Source organism: Aquila chrysaetos, chromosome 5 (assembly GCF_900496995.4).
Source record: "Aquila chrysaetos chrysaetos chromosome 5, bAquChr1.4, whole genome shotgun sequence".
NCBI lineage: Eukaryota > Metazoa > Chordata > Aves > Accipitriformes > Accipitridae > Aquila > Aquila chrysaetos.
This window is the reverse complement of record NC_044008.1, coordinates 57,123,911-57,140,051: the sequence shown is the minus strand read 5'-3', so window position 1 is coordinate 57,140,051 and position 16,141 is coordinate 57,123,911. Positions and strand designations below refer to the sequence as shown.

Here is a 16,141-nt window from a genome sequence, read left to right as displayed (position 1 = left end):
CAATAAAACTCTCCAACAACTTTTCACAGTTAGTCATATGCAGAAATTTTGTGTTAAAATGAGCAGGGATGTTTAATGTAATCCATATTTGGTTTTCTTAATATCTGGAGTGTAGATAAGCCCATCTTTCTCTAGCTGGCAAAACATTTTTTTAAAGCTGGTTTCAAACTGGTCTAATGTATTTGTGACTGATGTATATACTTGGCAATGACAATATTTAGAGGTATTAGACTATGGCAGTGTTAGATCCCAGCTGGTATTTTTGTGTTGAGTGCTCTGCTAACAATGAAATAATTGTAGTTCTGAAGTCAGATGCGGGGTTTTGAGGGGACATCTTTAATTTCTTAAAATTTTCTGTTGGAGACACAATATGGATAGTGCTCAAGTGTTTAAAACCATCCAGGAAATAAAAATTCTTTAAAACAAAATTGCTGTTTCTAGAACAGCATGCTTTTTTTGGTTTTGCTTTGTGTATGTCTCTATGATTTTCCTGTACTTCACTATCGCAGGAGGTTGTGCCTGCTAATGGTGTAGATGAACTTCTTGCCAGTTCTTGTGCTGGCTGTCCCTGAACAGCAGCAGGAGCCGAGTGAGCATGGCAGTCCAGGGATCCTCAGCTCTGCATCTCCAGAAAGCCTGTGGGCTGCGATTGCTGGGGAATGGAGAACCCTGGAAATTCAGCTTTCTGGCTAAATGAATTGCTTTAAAAAAATAATACAATACAAAAAGCAACTATGTTCCTACTGAAACCCTACTTGCTAGATAATTAATCACCGCCCCCCACCCCTGCCCCGAGGTGTGGTTGTCTGTAATGAGCATGTGCCCATACTGTACATTATGTCCATTATGTACATGTGGAGCTCTTCAAGTGCAGGAGAAAATTAGAACGTCAGATGAATTTCCTTGAGGTATCAGTTCTTCTGTTTATGGTTTAATTTGGTGCTACTGCTGTAGACTTCTTGCTGGAATAGTCTTTCCAAAAGCCTCCAGGAGGCTCATGGGTTTAGCCAGATTGGCAGCGGACTATTTTACTGTTATTTTTTTCTAGTGGCACCATTAGGGCTAAAGGTCTGTCAGTGTTCATGCTATAATCATCTATTTTTGCATCCTGTCATTTCACCCATCTAGAGCATGTGACAAACTGTCCCCTCCTTTGGTGACTGATAGGCAGCAGCATCAGTGACTACTCAGATGTCTTCTTGCCTGAGGCAGTCATCCCTCCGGGCAGTCACCTTCTGAGATCTCTCTTCTGCCTCAGATCAAAGACTAGCAGCAGCAAGCTCTGCCTTTACTGATGCAACAGTGTGTGTGCAAGTGATCAGAATAGTTTCATGCAAAGAGCCTACTAGATAAGAGAGTCTGCTTCCCTCTAGTCATGAAATCAATCTATTAGTAGAGAATACAGCAGACACTAAGCTGATACAGATGATCAAGTATATTTGATGCTGTCTGGAAGAATCAGAAAAGCAAGGATCCCAAGAAAAGTTCAAGCTAAAGTATTGATTCAGGCCTCTTCCGGCTCTGGTTTTGTGCTTTGAGGTTGTTTATTTCTATCCCATTATGTCAGTACCTTAGGGAGGCCACTTCAGGTCCATCTACACATTTCTTTAAGATTTATTTGTATGCCAAGCATCTACCTATCTCTGTATGGAAAAGACTGTGGACTATATGCGCACATCGTGTAAGGTCTCAGCATTGTGTATAGTGTTTTTTACAGTAAAACTGTTTGGGCAGTTGGTGTCGTAAAGCGGTAAGTGATCGCACCACTTGCAGAAGTGGAACATCATGGCCTGTTCTCTCTCTCTCCTTAGTGTATGTTCCAGATGAATGGGAGGTGCCCCGTGAGAAGATCACCATGTGTCGGGAGCTTGGGCAAGGCTCCTTTGGAATGGTGTATGAGGGAATAGCCAAGGGAGTGGTGAAGGATGAGCCGGAGACCAGGGTGGCTATAAAGACGGTCAATGAGTCTGCAAGCATGCGTGAGAGGATAGAGTTCTTAAATGAGGCCTCGGTGATGAAGGAGTTCAATTGTCACCATGTGGTAAGTCATGAAAATGTAACAAGGCTGTGATTCACACAGCTGTGGTACTTACTGGCATGAGGGTGTTCAGGGCATGTCTTCACTGACTGAAGCAGGAACTTGGGAGTTTTAGCTTCAACTCTGTGCAGCTTTATAATGTTATTGTGCAACAGGAGTCAGAGACTGGAACCACATCTACTTTCAGACATTTCCCATGGGTTCACAGGTGTTTGGGGCTACATAATGGACATGAATAAATGATACTACAGTTCAATTAGCTGTATATGTAATTGAATCTTTGTTTTGCCTCTTCCAGGTTCGGCTGCTTGGTGTTGTTTCTCAGGGCCAGCCTACGCTGGTTATCATGGAGCTGATGACACGTGGGGACCTCAAAAGTTACCTGAGATCATTGAGGCCAGACACAGAGGTGAGTCATGAATTGCTGGATGTTTATTTCTTTCTTCGGTTAGAATCATCTTGAATGAAACAGCGTCATGTTGGAAGCAGCAGGCAATCAGCCTTTCTTGCCTTTCTCCTTAAGCTGTAAGAACAAAACATGAGCTGCTCTGTGATCTGCAACGCCTTTTTTCATGAGGCAGCTATTGCAAATAGCCCAGTGTACTGCATGGAATAGGTCCCTTCTTGTGTTGTTGAGTCCTGTTTTCCAGATCTGAATTAAATCTCTTGTCTAATCTAATTTCTCATCAAGATGTTAAAAAAAATTGGCTAGTTGAAGCATGCATGTTAGGATAATTGTTTCATGTTGTATACCCTGCCTGTTGCCTCTGTTGGCAAGTACAAATCTAATAGCTAATAGGCAGACTCTAATATGTAGTCCATCAGTCTTAACAGCTAAAATTGCCACATATGATACAGGGTCTGAAGGATAAAGTTGACACATAGGTCACTTGCCACTGAAATCATAGTAGACTATGTAGAAAATTTGCTCAGGAGTTTTTGCCCTTGATCTAGAAATTCTGATGTGAATAACTGAAAGGAACAGAACAGGAGCACAGTATGTGCACAAGAGAATGAATATGGTATAAATGGAGGGCATCGCATCTAACATGAGGAGATTGTTTAAGTGTTTGGATACAGAAAACAATCATACTGAATACAACATTCAGAAAATACCAGTATGACTATGGACTGAGGGCTTGACTAGCATTTATGATTAATAATGTTTCAGGTTATATTAAATAGTTTTGGTTGAATTCAACAAACTTCATAAAAAGGGACAGTGACTTTATATAGGACTTAACAAAATTATGAGCTCTGTACATGGCTTTTCTGTCTTGTATGCTGGTGCTCTTCAAAGCAGTCTGTGGTAGGCCTGTGCCTGAATTCCCTGTCTTCCTTGATGGGCAATGTAAAGAGTTGAGCAAAGTCTTCTGAGGACCTGTATGAGGGGGAAGGCAGGATACTTCAGTAAGGTGTGGATGGAGGGTTTGCCTGATAAACTGGCTTTACCAGTACTTTAACCATGCAGCTCCCATACCTCTCTCTTGTTCCTGGGGATTCAGCTCTCATTGGTCCTTCTGGGCTTTCTTGGTTGTATCATCTTGGCTCCCATAGGGTATGTTGCATTCAGCACTTGGGAGCCTGGAAGCAGTGGGTATGGCTCATTATCTCAACACAAAGTAGCACAGTTTGAAAGTGGTGATGGGAAGGGACATGAACACTTTCCATGGAAGGTGGGTAACGGACCGTTGAATCTCTGGTTGGGGATGTGATAAAGTTCAGTGACTTGGTCTGTGTGCTTTAGGATTTTTGTCATTAGTAGGATTCAGTGTAGGAGGCTGTGGTTTTGGTTACTCTGTCAGTGATGATTATCCAAGGGGTGTAAAGTTTATGCAAATTCATACTGGTAAGGGATGGTGAGACTTAAATGATTTTGTATAAATACCTTAACTCCTTCATCCATGAGATTGAGAGTGGTAGAAGCCATATATCAATGGATGCTAAGGAGTGAATTTGCTTCAGAAGAAATTGTCCAATAAGCTTTTCTCCTACTTACAAATAGAAGTAATTCCAGAGACATCTGGAATCTGGTTATGGAGAACTGGGCAACAGGAAATGAAATCATTTGATACTTTTTGTTTGTTTGCGAAGATGGTAAAACAGTAGAAATCTCTTAAAATAAGCCCTCTGCTTTGTATCTCAGCACTTGTGTGGCACAAGAATGGACATTTCAACTCTGTAGGTGTAAGATAACATCCTTATACCAAAAAGTCTTTCTAGCTTGTATTCACTAAAATAGAATGGCCTGTTATAAAAGATATTTGGGAGTGTCTGTTTGTAACCCAGCTTGATATGGCCAGTTTTCCCACTAGCAGATGCTATGGTGTACATAATAATGAGTTTCTGTTTAGCCTGGATCATGTCAGGCTGAATTGTGATGAAGTGATTTTTTATTATTTTTTTTTTAAAGTGTGTTACAGTTTGATGTAGAAATAGTTACTTTTTTGTTTTCCCCTTACCTGTTTTATCTTCTTAATCTTGCTCAGAATAATCCTGGCCAGGCACCTCCAACTCTGAAGAAGATGATTCAGATGGCAGGAGAGATTGCTGATGGGATGGCATACCTCAACGCCAACAAATTTGTTCACAGAGACCTTGCTGCGAGAAACTGCATGGTGGCAGAAGACTTCACAGTGAAAATTGGAGGTGTGCTTTCTTGACTTTCACACAAACAAAAAACATCATCCTGAAAAATCAACATCTTAGAAGGCATTTTAATTTTTTGAAAGATGTTTGAAAGACCTTTTAAAACTTAGCTCTAGTTTAAATTTCTGCAGAATGAAATATGTTCCTTATGAAGGCTTGCTGTGATTTAAGACCTGTGAGCAGTCAACATTGATTTGAAACTCTTGGAATACCTCTACTTGCTGCTGTTCCAGTGAGGAAATAGTATAGCGTGTGGGTTTAAAAAGAGCTAGTGAAGCAGTGATTTGAGGTGCAGATGCTGCAGACATCTGGGTGGGTGGCATAGTTACCAGTAGTGTGTCACTTGCTTTTCTGTTAATGCGCAAAAATAATTCCACCTCCTGTTTATTGATTCAAGAATTAAGAATTTTAGGATTATTTTAAAGCATATCTGATTTGGAAGTGGAGTGTAAGGCTTGACTTCAGCTGGGTGCTTTCCAGTCTGAACTGGAGTTCTGCTTTCCAGACAACAGAATGGCTTTTCTTCTGCTCTGCTGTTAGAACACCACTTTATTTTCCCTTCACCATCCCTCCAAAATAGTGTCAGATGAGTTTTTTCAGACTTCTCTCCAGAGAGAGTGATTTTAAGCTTTTGGCTGTTTTTGAGTTGTGCATATTAAAATAACATGTATAGCAGCAGCCTTCTGCTGTAGGAAACTAATTCTTTTTCTCTGAGCTTAACTCAGCTATTTTGATAATTTGTGTAAGTAATCCTGTCATTTGGGAGAAAGAAAAAATGATTTCATTTTGAGTCAGTTAATTAGGAAATAAGATCTTTGGGGTATTTTGTGCATTTTCTGCAGGTTTGGGGGAAGTCAGCCTGAATCCTTCCCATTCCGGTTTTCTCACTCCTCCTCCCCCTACCAGCATGTTTTACAATTCTTTGAACTGAAGATGGTGCATTTCTTCCCTTTAGCATGGTACATGGTTACCCTGAAAGCATTTTGTTAAATATGGTGCACTGCTGTCATTTAGGTACCAGTATTGAAAATCTCTTCGTGCAGAAACAGTTTAGGAGCATCTTGACTGGAACACACCAACTCAGACTGTTTAGATCTCAGAGGAGGAGCTTTATGCTACACTGTCCTATGCTCATTGCATATCTGTTTCTTATTTGCATTACATTTTTAAAGAATTTTCCATTCAGCCAGGATAAAGTCATCCTGGTGTGTGGGAGTGATGGAATAGCTGTACAGATGGGCTTTTTAGTCATAAATCACTGAGGGTACTAGTGTCTCTAGCAGACAAGGAATGAGAAGGAGCAGTGGTCGGTCACTCATCCAAGCCTGGTAATAATGACATCTGTAGACTGGTAATAACGACTGTGAGAACTGGAGGAATTCTGTCCTTTTTTCACTCTGCTTTTCCCAGAAAAAAAGAGGCAGCTACAGGTCTGTATCAAGAAAATGGATTTTGCCCTAGGTCTGCTGTGTTAGCAGACAGCATTTAATATTAGTAAGACATTTGATGCCACCTGATTTATTAACTTTTTGGTTAGTGTCTGAAAACATAGTAACTGGTTTAAATAGGCTAGTCCAAGACCCAGCAGTTTTGTGTGCATCAAGCTGATTGTACAGAAAAAAAATGCTGGAATCTCCTGACTGTAACTCAGACTTATGAGTATTGTTAGATCCAAGTCTTGCAAATGCTTACGTATTTACAGCTAAGGACATGCATATAACCCGAAGTATGTCTTTAATATTGGTCTGTGTTAGTCATAAATGAATAGCCTAATCCTCCAGCATTTGAGATAGAATATTATACAGGAACTGGAAATTACCTTTGGAGAGAGAGAAAAAAAAATGAGAGGAGCATTCCCCTCAACATGTGAAATTCTTCAATTAAAGACAATATTATTAAGTACTAAAGGAGCTCTTTACACTCTTTAAAAAGAAAAGCATTGAATTCAGAGAACAGATCAGTAAATTATATGACCATCAGAATTCTTAGCTTACTGCAAAGCTTGAGCATAAATCCTGGAACTTTTCATATTAATATATTTAAATCAGTCAGACTTCTCACCCACTGAAGTCAATGGTAAAATGGTCACTTGGTTTTGTTGGGAGGGAAGCTAACCAACCCTAAGCAGCAGGTAAAGTGCCTGCAGAGTAAAGTGTTGTGGTAACAGATAGCAGATTCTTTGCACCAAACTGTGATTCTCTGCTAGCTACAATGGCTTGTAGTAAGGGGAAATGCTCATCATTTTATCATGCAAACTCAAAACATTTATACCTTCTAGATTTTGGCATGACGAGAGATATCTACGAGACAGATTATTATCGTAAAGGAGGGAAAGGTTTGCTGCCTGTCCGCTGGATGTCTCCAGAATCACTGAAAGATGGAGTCTTCACAACACACTCCGATGTCTGGTAACAAAAAAGGGACTCTGAAAAACTGGTTTAGCCCCTCTTCTTTCTAGACTCTTTCTCTTGTTGTAGTAGACTTAACTAAGTATGCTGCTTTTCCTGTCTATTTTTCCACTGTGAAGCATTCTGCTTTGTATTTCATATTTCCATTGCAAAATCAAGAAGTCTTGAGGTTAAATTCTGCTCTCAGAGAGAGCAGAATTAAATGGATTTCCAAAACTGGAGGTGGCGGCATGTTTCCTGCTGTGGGTTGTAAAATCAGTTGTGCAGTGAAAAACATTACCTTCACCTGGAAGAGCAAGTTGTCATTTTTCAAATTGCCCTCCTTTAAGAAAAGCATTAGAAGTTGCCAAGAATAGAAAAAAGTTCATAGTGCTGACCTGCTTTTCTATCAAAACCTTCTGTGTAAATAACTCTACTTTCGCGCAGATGGTTTGTGTACACTAGCAGGTTTTTTCTTTGGAGTTCTCCCTTGTGTATATCCTTCTCCATTTGGAACTTTGTTTGCTTGTTTTATATAGTGCAAGATGCAGAAATAGGTTTTTCTTTAAAGCACATTGCCTAGCTGCTGTATCTGTGAAGTTATTAATAGAGGCCTTCAGGAAATTTCAAAATATACTTCTTAGAAGAAATAATACTCTGGAACAATTCTCCCCCCACCCCCCAAACTTTTGCAGATAGGTGGGGAGGACTTGGCAGAAGATTAACATGTACTGGCAAAACCTCTACTCTGTCTTTTATGGTTTCTCTGCCTTCCTAACAAGATGTTTTTACTGCTGATCTGTTACAGAATTGGCAGCTGATTGCCTCCAAATGTCTAGAAGTCAGTAGGAATGATATTTTAGTAGTAAACTGCATTTTCTTTAAACAGCTTGAGGATTTTGGAGTCAGTGGACTGCGGTCCACAGCACCAGCTTTAAGTGAAAGGTTCATAAGAGTAATTATGTAGCAAGTGAAAAAGCAAAGCACCAGAATGTTGCTTAAAATTTTTTGCCTATGGTTAGTAACTTATTTATGAATCCAGTACCCCTCAAACTTGGAAACAAATGAAAGTAACTACTTTGAGTTGAAAGGGAAGCCCTGTATCAGCCATTTATCTAACGGAACAGCTCAGACGTGCTTTTGTCAGTCCCCCTGCAGTAAAAGAATTTGGGACTTGTAATGTCTTCACAAAGCAGACAGAAATTTGGAATGTATCACTAGAAAATCCCCAGATGTAGAACTGAACGAGCCTGGGATGAAGGGCTGGCAGACCTGCCTGTTCTTACCACACAACAGTAACTTTTAAGTCCAGCCGTCATCTCCAGCCATTGTATTAAAAGTGGACTACAGCAGATCAGGTGTTCAGCTTTGGTGACCTACTGCGCTTATTCCATGCACGCTTTCCTTTTAACCTATAACTGTTAAGTGACAGTATTGTTTAAACATAACTCAACTTCCAAACAAAAAAACCCCACAGATCTGATGCCAAATCAGTCATCAGAAGTAAATTGGTACTTTAGTTGTTGCAGGAAGTACGTGAATTCTCTCTTCAACGTTAACAAGATTTGGCATTCATCGTCATTCAGTCCAGAGCAGGGTTGAGCAAACAATATTGTAGTTTATCAATGGGCCAGTCTGAGTGAAATACCCTAGCCAGAACTCACATCAAGGAAAGTAGCTTACTGATTATAAGGTTGGAAAACTTAAGAGGAGGAGTAAAATCTGACAGATTTTTACTTGAAAGCATAGAGAGGAAAAAATTGTTTTATGGAAAGGAGGTCCACAGCTCTCTTCAGTATTTCAGACAGTTCCTCCTTGGGATGGTTTGTCATCTTAATTGTTAGAAGTGACTTATTCTGAAATTTGGTTCAGGTAGTTGAGGTATTAAAAAGAACTGGTTTAACATGAGAAATAGCTGGTTGTTTAGAACATGTATACATTTGCATTTGCCATGTATCTACAGCTATAGGTTCAGAAATTTCAATTAGAATTCCAAATGAAGTGGAGCTTGACTTTTCACTGTCATGAAATAGTGTTTACTTGATCTGCTTATGGATAAAAGGATTATTCTGGTTTACTTCTCAATAACTTTTAGACCAAACACTATGCACACCAGGAAAAATTACCTGATTCCTTGTATTGATTCAGATTTTGAAGTTGCTTTATGTAAACCGTGTAGCTTGGCTGTTTTGGGGGCCATTTATTTTCATCAAACAGTAAAAAAATGTTGAGATTTGTTTTTCCTGCCTTTTTGGTAGGATATTGTGACATCTGGTTCCATGTTCTTCGAGATCAGTTTTAGAAGCCAAAATGTCAAAAAGACAAAACTGTGTGAGTGGTCAGAGTCCAAGATTTATAAGCTGTAAGGTGAAATGGCAAACTGCAAAAAGAGTGTCTGGAGGTTTTGAAGGGTGGAGCTTTATTTTAGCAATTCATTCTTTTATTGCTTTTCAGACTGAAGAATGAGGTAATTAGACAAGACTGTTTTTGTTGTAGTTAGGGAAAGAGAACATTTTAAAATTAATATAATACTGTTCAGGGTGAGGGTGTATTTCTATAAATGAGTCTTCGGCATCTTGCATTCTTTCAGAGCTGGTAGTTGCCTTGAAGGAGCAACCTAAGTTTATTTGTTATGATAATATGACTCGTACGTGCACAAGACTTCTTATTATTATTTCTGCAGTGATCAAAGTAGCTTCAAAGGCACCAAAATGTTGAGTTGACCCTCTGTCCCTGCCTCCCCTGAAAGGCAAACAATTGCAAGTCTGTTTGTGGCTTCTGGCTCCAGATGCAAACCATTTTAGATCGAGTAGATAACTGAAAGATAAAACCACTCTACCATAACCAGCTAATAATACTGGACTCCTGTTTTCACAACAATACCCTATTGAAACTATGCTTTTTTCTCTTAAGCTTGACTCAGCATTTTAGCCACAGAAGACAAGACAGCATCTGGTTTCCTTTCTTTGCAGAGCAGCTCTAAAAGTGGATGACTCTTCAGTGCAGGGTAGACAATTTGAGCCATGTCTGCTCAATAAACTACTTTTAAATGGAGTTATTTTTAGAAAGTGTCAATAGTTAGGTCCAAACTACCCAATTACATAACTGTGCTTATCTTTCTTCACCAGTAATCAATTCCTATTATTAGACAGACTTTTTCACTTTTGCTGTCCTTTGTAGTAAATTGGAAGGAGCTAGAACCTCTGTTTCAGGAAGGGGTAACTGAGTTTCTCCTGGAGGCTTAAATGTTTTGCTGCTGAAGCGGCTAATTAGGGTCTTGGTACAAGAAGTGGGAGAGCATTCACATTTCTTCCATGTCTTTTTCAAAAATTGGTTTTGTTGCTTGCTGCTGTATGTTGATCCTTACTTTGCACCTTTGACTTAGAATGTGGAAGAAACCAAAGCAGAGGGATAAATGGAAAGTATTACCCAAGAAATGTTTTTGTGCCTGGGGAATAGAGGTTGGTTTGTTTGCTTGCTTTTAGTGGTAAGGCAGATGAGATGCACAGGTGTGGTGGTGTGCATTTGCTCTCTAGCTCTCGGCTTGCTGGAGCAATAAGAGGAAAATGCAGCTTTTAAATTGGATTTGTGTGACTCGAGTATTTCTGATGAAAAGCAGCTTGCACTGGAACGAGAGCTTACAGTTCTGCATTACTGCCTTCTTAACTGCTATCAGGAGTGCCTGAGAGATGTTACATGAAGATTTTGAGTTTAGTTTTTTAAATGTACAGAATTTTTTCTTGTTATATCTGTGGCTTGGGGAGGGGGGCTTGTCGAGCTCACTTTAACCAGTCTCTGCAACTTCTCCACCTACTTAGAAGGTTTGATTCCCTGCACCCAGCCACACATGGATCTTTTTGCAGACTTTAATGATCAGTTGTCTATCCAGCCTGAGGTCCTCTGTACAGAAAGTACAGAGATAGGAAGAGAATTTTAAATTTTTTTTTTTTTTCTTCCTTACCTGCATCTTTCCTTTTTCCCTCTCCACTGTTCTTCCCACCTCGCAGTGCACTTGAAGTCTGATCTCAAAGCCATGGGAAAGGGAGATAAGCTGCAAGCTGATTCTCTAGGCAAGCTCACCACTTAAATCTCCTCTGAGTTGGAGGCTTCTGGTCAATGCAGTGAGCTTGCGGTGGCTTTTTTACTGATTGACCTGTACAGATCCGATGTAACCAAATAATGTTGGACAACTGAATGATCATAATCATGACCAGCTCTGAGCTGTAGATTATGGTGTGAAAAACTGAGATGTAATATTACCAGTCTTTTCTTACAGAGGGCATTCTGAAGAGTCATTCAGAACTGGGAGCCTGTTTCTCACCATTGACTAGAGGTGTTTGAAGTCAACAGTCTCTTATGCTAGGTGATGTGGCTACCACCATAGCTGCATATTTTTGAGCAATTGGAATTTTTTGGTAAAAGAAAATACCCGTGGACACCTACTGGTCAGCATCATCTAAGAAAAATATCTTTGTAGAGATTACTCAGCTTTCTAAAGTTCTGATTTGTTTTCCAGGTCTTTCGGTGTTGTACTTTGGGAGATTGCAACGTTAGCAGAGCAGCCATATCAAGGCATGACCAATGAACAAGTGCTTCGCTTTGTGATGGAAGGAGGTCTGCTGGAAAAACCAGACAATTGTCCTGATATGCTGTAAGTGTCAGCAGTTACCACTGTTCTCTGTGCACAGTTAATTCTTCCTGATTCCTTCAAGGTCTGCTTCTGTCCTATCTACCACAGGAGGGGTTATTAAAGAGTGGTAGTAATGTGAGGTGCTTCTTGAACAGTCTCTGTCAATCTAGTATTTTATAGTAGTTAGACATAGCAGAAAACAACTTTGCTTGTGGCCAGAATCTCACTTTGGGCTATCTCCTCTAATAAAGAAACAAACCCCAATCTTTGTGTTCCTGAATAAAATTCGACTTAATAAAAGCTCCTAAGTGACATCTGCTGCAGCAGAAGACTTTGTGCCTAGATCTTGTCTCTTCTGCTTAAGGTAATTCTGTTGAGCATAAAGAGAAAAAAGAACATAGGATGAGATGAAATGTATTGTGTGTAAATTCTGTGGAATTCAACTTTTTAGTTCAGCATACAGATAAATGGAGGTATTGGTCCTTTATCTGAAGCAGTGTTGGATCTGCTATTTCGGTCACAGTGCTCATCACATAGAGATAAACAATCTTCCCTGCTAAGTTTCCTTTCCTGTAAGCACAGAAAGAAGTACGCAGAAAAACCTTTGCTTACCCCTAGAATCAATACAAAGCCTTGCAGCCGAGGAGGGCGTGCAATGCAGCAGGCTTCAGTTTTTAGCTTTACATTGTTGAAATACTTCTGCTGGCTTTTGTGTACAGCAGTTTCAGTTGTTCAGACTTTATTACTTTGATATACTTCCCAAACTGGCTTTTGGGAAGGAAATACTGTGTCTTGCAGTTATTGAAATTTTTTGGAGGCCCACAGAAGGGATACAATCACTTAAGGGCCTCAGCTGCTTGGGATTCTTAGGAAAAGAGCTTTTTTGGCTGGAGCACTGGCTTTGGTTTCAGATGACAGGCAGTGTTGTTTTGTTGTTTGAGGGGGGTGGGTGGTATATGCAGGGGGAGGTGTAGCTGCCATGTGACTCCTCAGTTTCGCATTCTTTCCCTTCCACGATGCTGTGGAGAATTTCTGGCAGTCAGATTGACTGGAGATTGTTTAACATGGTCAGAGCTGTGTAATGGAGGTGGGGAGTAGGCAGAAATGGGGGAACAACAGGCTGTGTGAAGGGGTCAGCTCCCTGAGTCGATGGGAGGAAAAAATACCTCTAAAGTGAGAACAAACTCAGCAAGAGATTCAGCATTAGATATTCCTCATTAGCTTGGGGCATGTGTGGTATGAACAGGGGGACGAAAGGGGAGTGAGGGCAGGAAGCTCTTTGCTGCTGCCCACCTGGCCCATTCTCCTTCCTCCTCCTCCTCAGAGATACTTCTCTGCTTGCTGGGTGTTGCTACTGGATGAATCCACTTTAGGGTAACTGGCTTGTGAGCTGGAGGAATTTGGTTAATGTCTGGCAGAGCAAATCTTTGCACCGGTGTATAACAGCAAAGGCCTTTTTTGTGCTGATTTTAATTAAGAAGCTGTTCACACATTAGTTATGACAACCAAGACTTTAGTCTGACATTGCAGAGGTGCAGAATAAAAAAATCTTTTTAATTTAGCCACTTCTCTCCATCAGAATAAGGAACAGGGCTGAACTCAGAACTAAGGCACATCCAGGTTAGCATTGTCTTTGGTTTTTTGGTGATACATTGTGTATAAAACATCCTGACTCTGTCCAAAATGAAAAAAAAAAAAAAAAAAAAAGTAAAAAAATTGAAAGCATTGCCCTTAGAAGCTTGTTGTGACTTGCTTTAGCTCCCTTTCAGCTTGTTTTGTCTTTGTATTAGGACAGACACCCAAGTCTGCTGAAATTCAAATAAGCTGTTGTAGGAATAACAGTAGGGAGCTCCAGGAATAATCTTCACCTTTTTTCCATGCACATACATTTGGCATTCAAAGAACCTATTTTGCGTTACTATAGTGCTTTTTTTCTTTGCATGTTTTTGCTTCTTTCCCTGTCTTCCATCCCGTTTGCCCAAGATGCTGTAAAGATGCTGTACAACACTCGGTAACCTGACAACTACTGCCAGTCTTGAACCTCGCATGTGTTGCTGCTGGCAGGCACAGAAACCTGGTCTGTAGGCAGGGTTCCTCTCCCCTTTCCAGCTGTCTGATAACCTGCTTCTCAGCATGGGATGTAACAAGAAAATTACTGAGTGGGCAGAAAGGTGCTTGTAACAGAGTTGCAAAGAGCCCTGACATTGCGTGTGGATCTTGCCATGCATCTCCAGCAAGTTTCATTCAGCCAATTGCTTTTGCAAGCACTTTATGAAATCCTTTGCAAAATAGGGGGTCCTCTTTTTTTGTGGAGGTTGCTAAAAGGTTCTGTTTAAAGACAGGTTTCTTGGCATGTCTGCCAGTGGAAGGTATTTTTTAGACAGCACAAATTCTTACTGGTGGAGACTGACTGGTCTGTGATACTTTAGTATTAACTCACAATATTAACTCAAGATGTCCAGAAAGCAAAGTCCACCTGCTGAAGGGAAGTCAATATACTTCTTGTGCTTGGTACTGCATGAAACCAAGTAAGAAGGGGAGCCAAGAGCTGCACTTATATATATCTCATGTGGTAGGCTACAAATGCAGAGATACTTTTTTTTCCTTCTTCTTCTTCTTCTTTTCATTAATTTGAATTGGAAACAACTAAAATTATGGGCAGAACACAAATTTACCTTTCTGTAGAGAGAGGTGAGCATGCTGAAATACAAAAACCTCCAGAACAAGTGGAAGAGGTAGACTGCTGTGGGGAAGCGTAGATGGGAATAGAGAGAAGAATCTTGCTGCAACTGTCACCGAATCTACTATTTTTAACCTTGCAGATTATGTGAGTGTTGGCACAGCCGTGCACGCTCCAGCCACAGTGCAGTAGTTTTCGTAAAGGCCTTTTATTGCCACCCCCGGCATGAATGCTACATGGTGCAAGCAGTCTTGGACGTTCCATCTCTCCTAAGACTGCAGTGCTAATAACGCTTGTTAGTGGCTGTGCTTTGCTAACCCCTGGTAGCAGCAAGTCTGTAGCTTTTAGATGGATCAGAGACCAAGGACACTTGAAGAACTGGAGAGGTTCTGTTCTGTAGCTTGGTTGTATTGGGTGCTTGCACAAAGGGGGATTTTACGGCACAATTGTCTTGTGGCTCAGAGAGGTGGTAAATCCCTGTGAAAGGACTAAGCACAAAGGGGACGGTATTTCTCGAGGCTTTTTACTCTTAACACAGGGTGAAACCACTCAGTTCTGTTTATGCTACACCCTCTTGGCATAGTTTGCATGGTTTTACAGACAGAACTATGCAGTAAGACAGATGGTTCAATAAGATGGTGCCAGGAGAAGCTTTGCTGCTTTTCTTCTCTTCCTGTGTAATAAGTTATGTTTTTATGTACTATCATTGTTATGGCAGTGTTCATCAGGTGGTGGCTGCGTGGCAAGAAGGCTTGTTACAGCTGAAGCTCTCAGATAGTGTGTTCACATGGGGCTTTTAAAAGTTGTGGAGGCTGGAATTCCACTCTGTTTTTGAAGCAGAATTGCTTCCCCCATATATATTGTCAATGACTAGGCTATTTATGCATTGCTGATTTTCCCTTTGTTCCTGGCGAGCCCTGGGTTAGAAACCAGGGTCTGCTATGTAGAGGTAATGTCAGCATGTAGCAACAGCAGAGTGGGAGAGGTCCTTTCACTTTTCCCCACCAAATCAAGTCTGATGCAAAGCAAAATGCACACTCAAATGGAATGCAGCTTCTATAGTAACTTTCCATTTTTTGTTTTTTACTGTCTCAGTGCAAAAAGTAACTCTGTTTCTGCTCAGTTCATTGAGCAAAAGATGCATGAGAGACACACTGGCTATTCCTCTATCTCATGACGATGCCTCCAACTTCCTTCAGCTTACTTGCCACCAGTCAGCAACATACTTTATAAAACTGCTCAGGTTGTATTAACAGCCTGTAAATTCTTCCATTGTCTACTGGAAAGGTTTTTGTTGTTGTTGTTTAAGATAATGTAAACAAGGTGTTTGAACCCACAAAGTTAAAAAGAAAAAAAGAAATCCTTTTATGGGAACTGTGTAGGGTTTTTAAATCTGGAATGGCTTAAAAGAAACATCACATGTCCTTGTTTGTGCTGATGTCACATGCATTACTCCACTGCTTGTGGTATCTCCTTAGCATTGCCCTTAGGCCTCAGGGCAAAGCGCCAGCGAATATCTAGTGTTCTTGGCTCCAGCTAACGCTTCTATTCAGGGACGCAGCAGTCAGCTGGAAAGGAAACAGCAATGAAGTAACAGAAATGGATTTTATATATTTATGTCTCAAGCTTTCCTCCTTGTTTGTGGGTGAGGGTATAGTGCAGTTTTATAGTTTGGCTTCACTTTCGCTATCAAAGACTTTTTCAAGACTCAAAACCAAGCAATAGTTTAACAGTGTTTATATGTCTACGTGCCTGTT

General features: G+C 40.5%; 1 protein-coding gene across 5 annotated transcripts in view; it reads left to right on the top strand.

The window, feature by feature from the left end:
• IGF1R (insulin like growth factor 1 receptor) overlaps window positions 1-16,141 on the top strand; it is a 196,383-nt gene that overhangs the window by 170,614 nt on the left and 9,628 nt on the right. For all 5 annotated transcript variants that reach the window (XM_030013687.1, XM_030013686.1, XM_030013685.1 and 2 more), the window contains 5 exons: window positions 1,812-2,041; window positions 2,337-2,447; window positions 4,528-4,687; window positions 6,966-7,095; window positions 11,591-11,725. In XM_030013687.1, coding sequence (XP_029869547.1) covers window positions 1,812-2,041; window positions 2,337-2,447; window positions 4,528-4,687; window positions 6,966-7,095; window positions 11,591-11,725 — 766 coding nt within the window. The remainder of the gene's footprint in view (window positions 1-1,811; window positions 2,042-2,336; window positions 2,448-4,527; window positions 4,688-6,965; window positions 7,096-11,590; window positions 11,726-16,141) is intronic.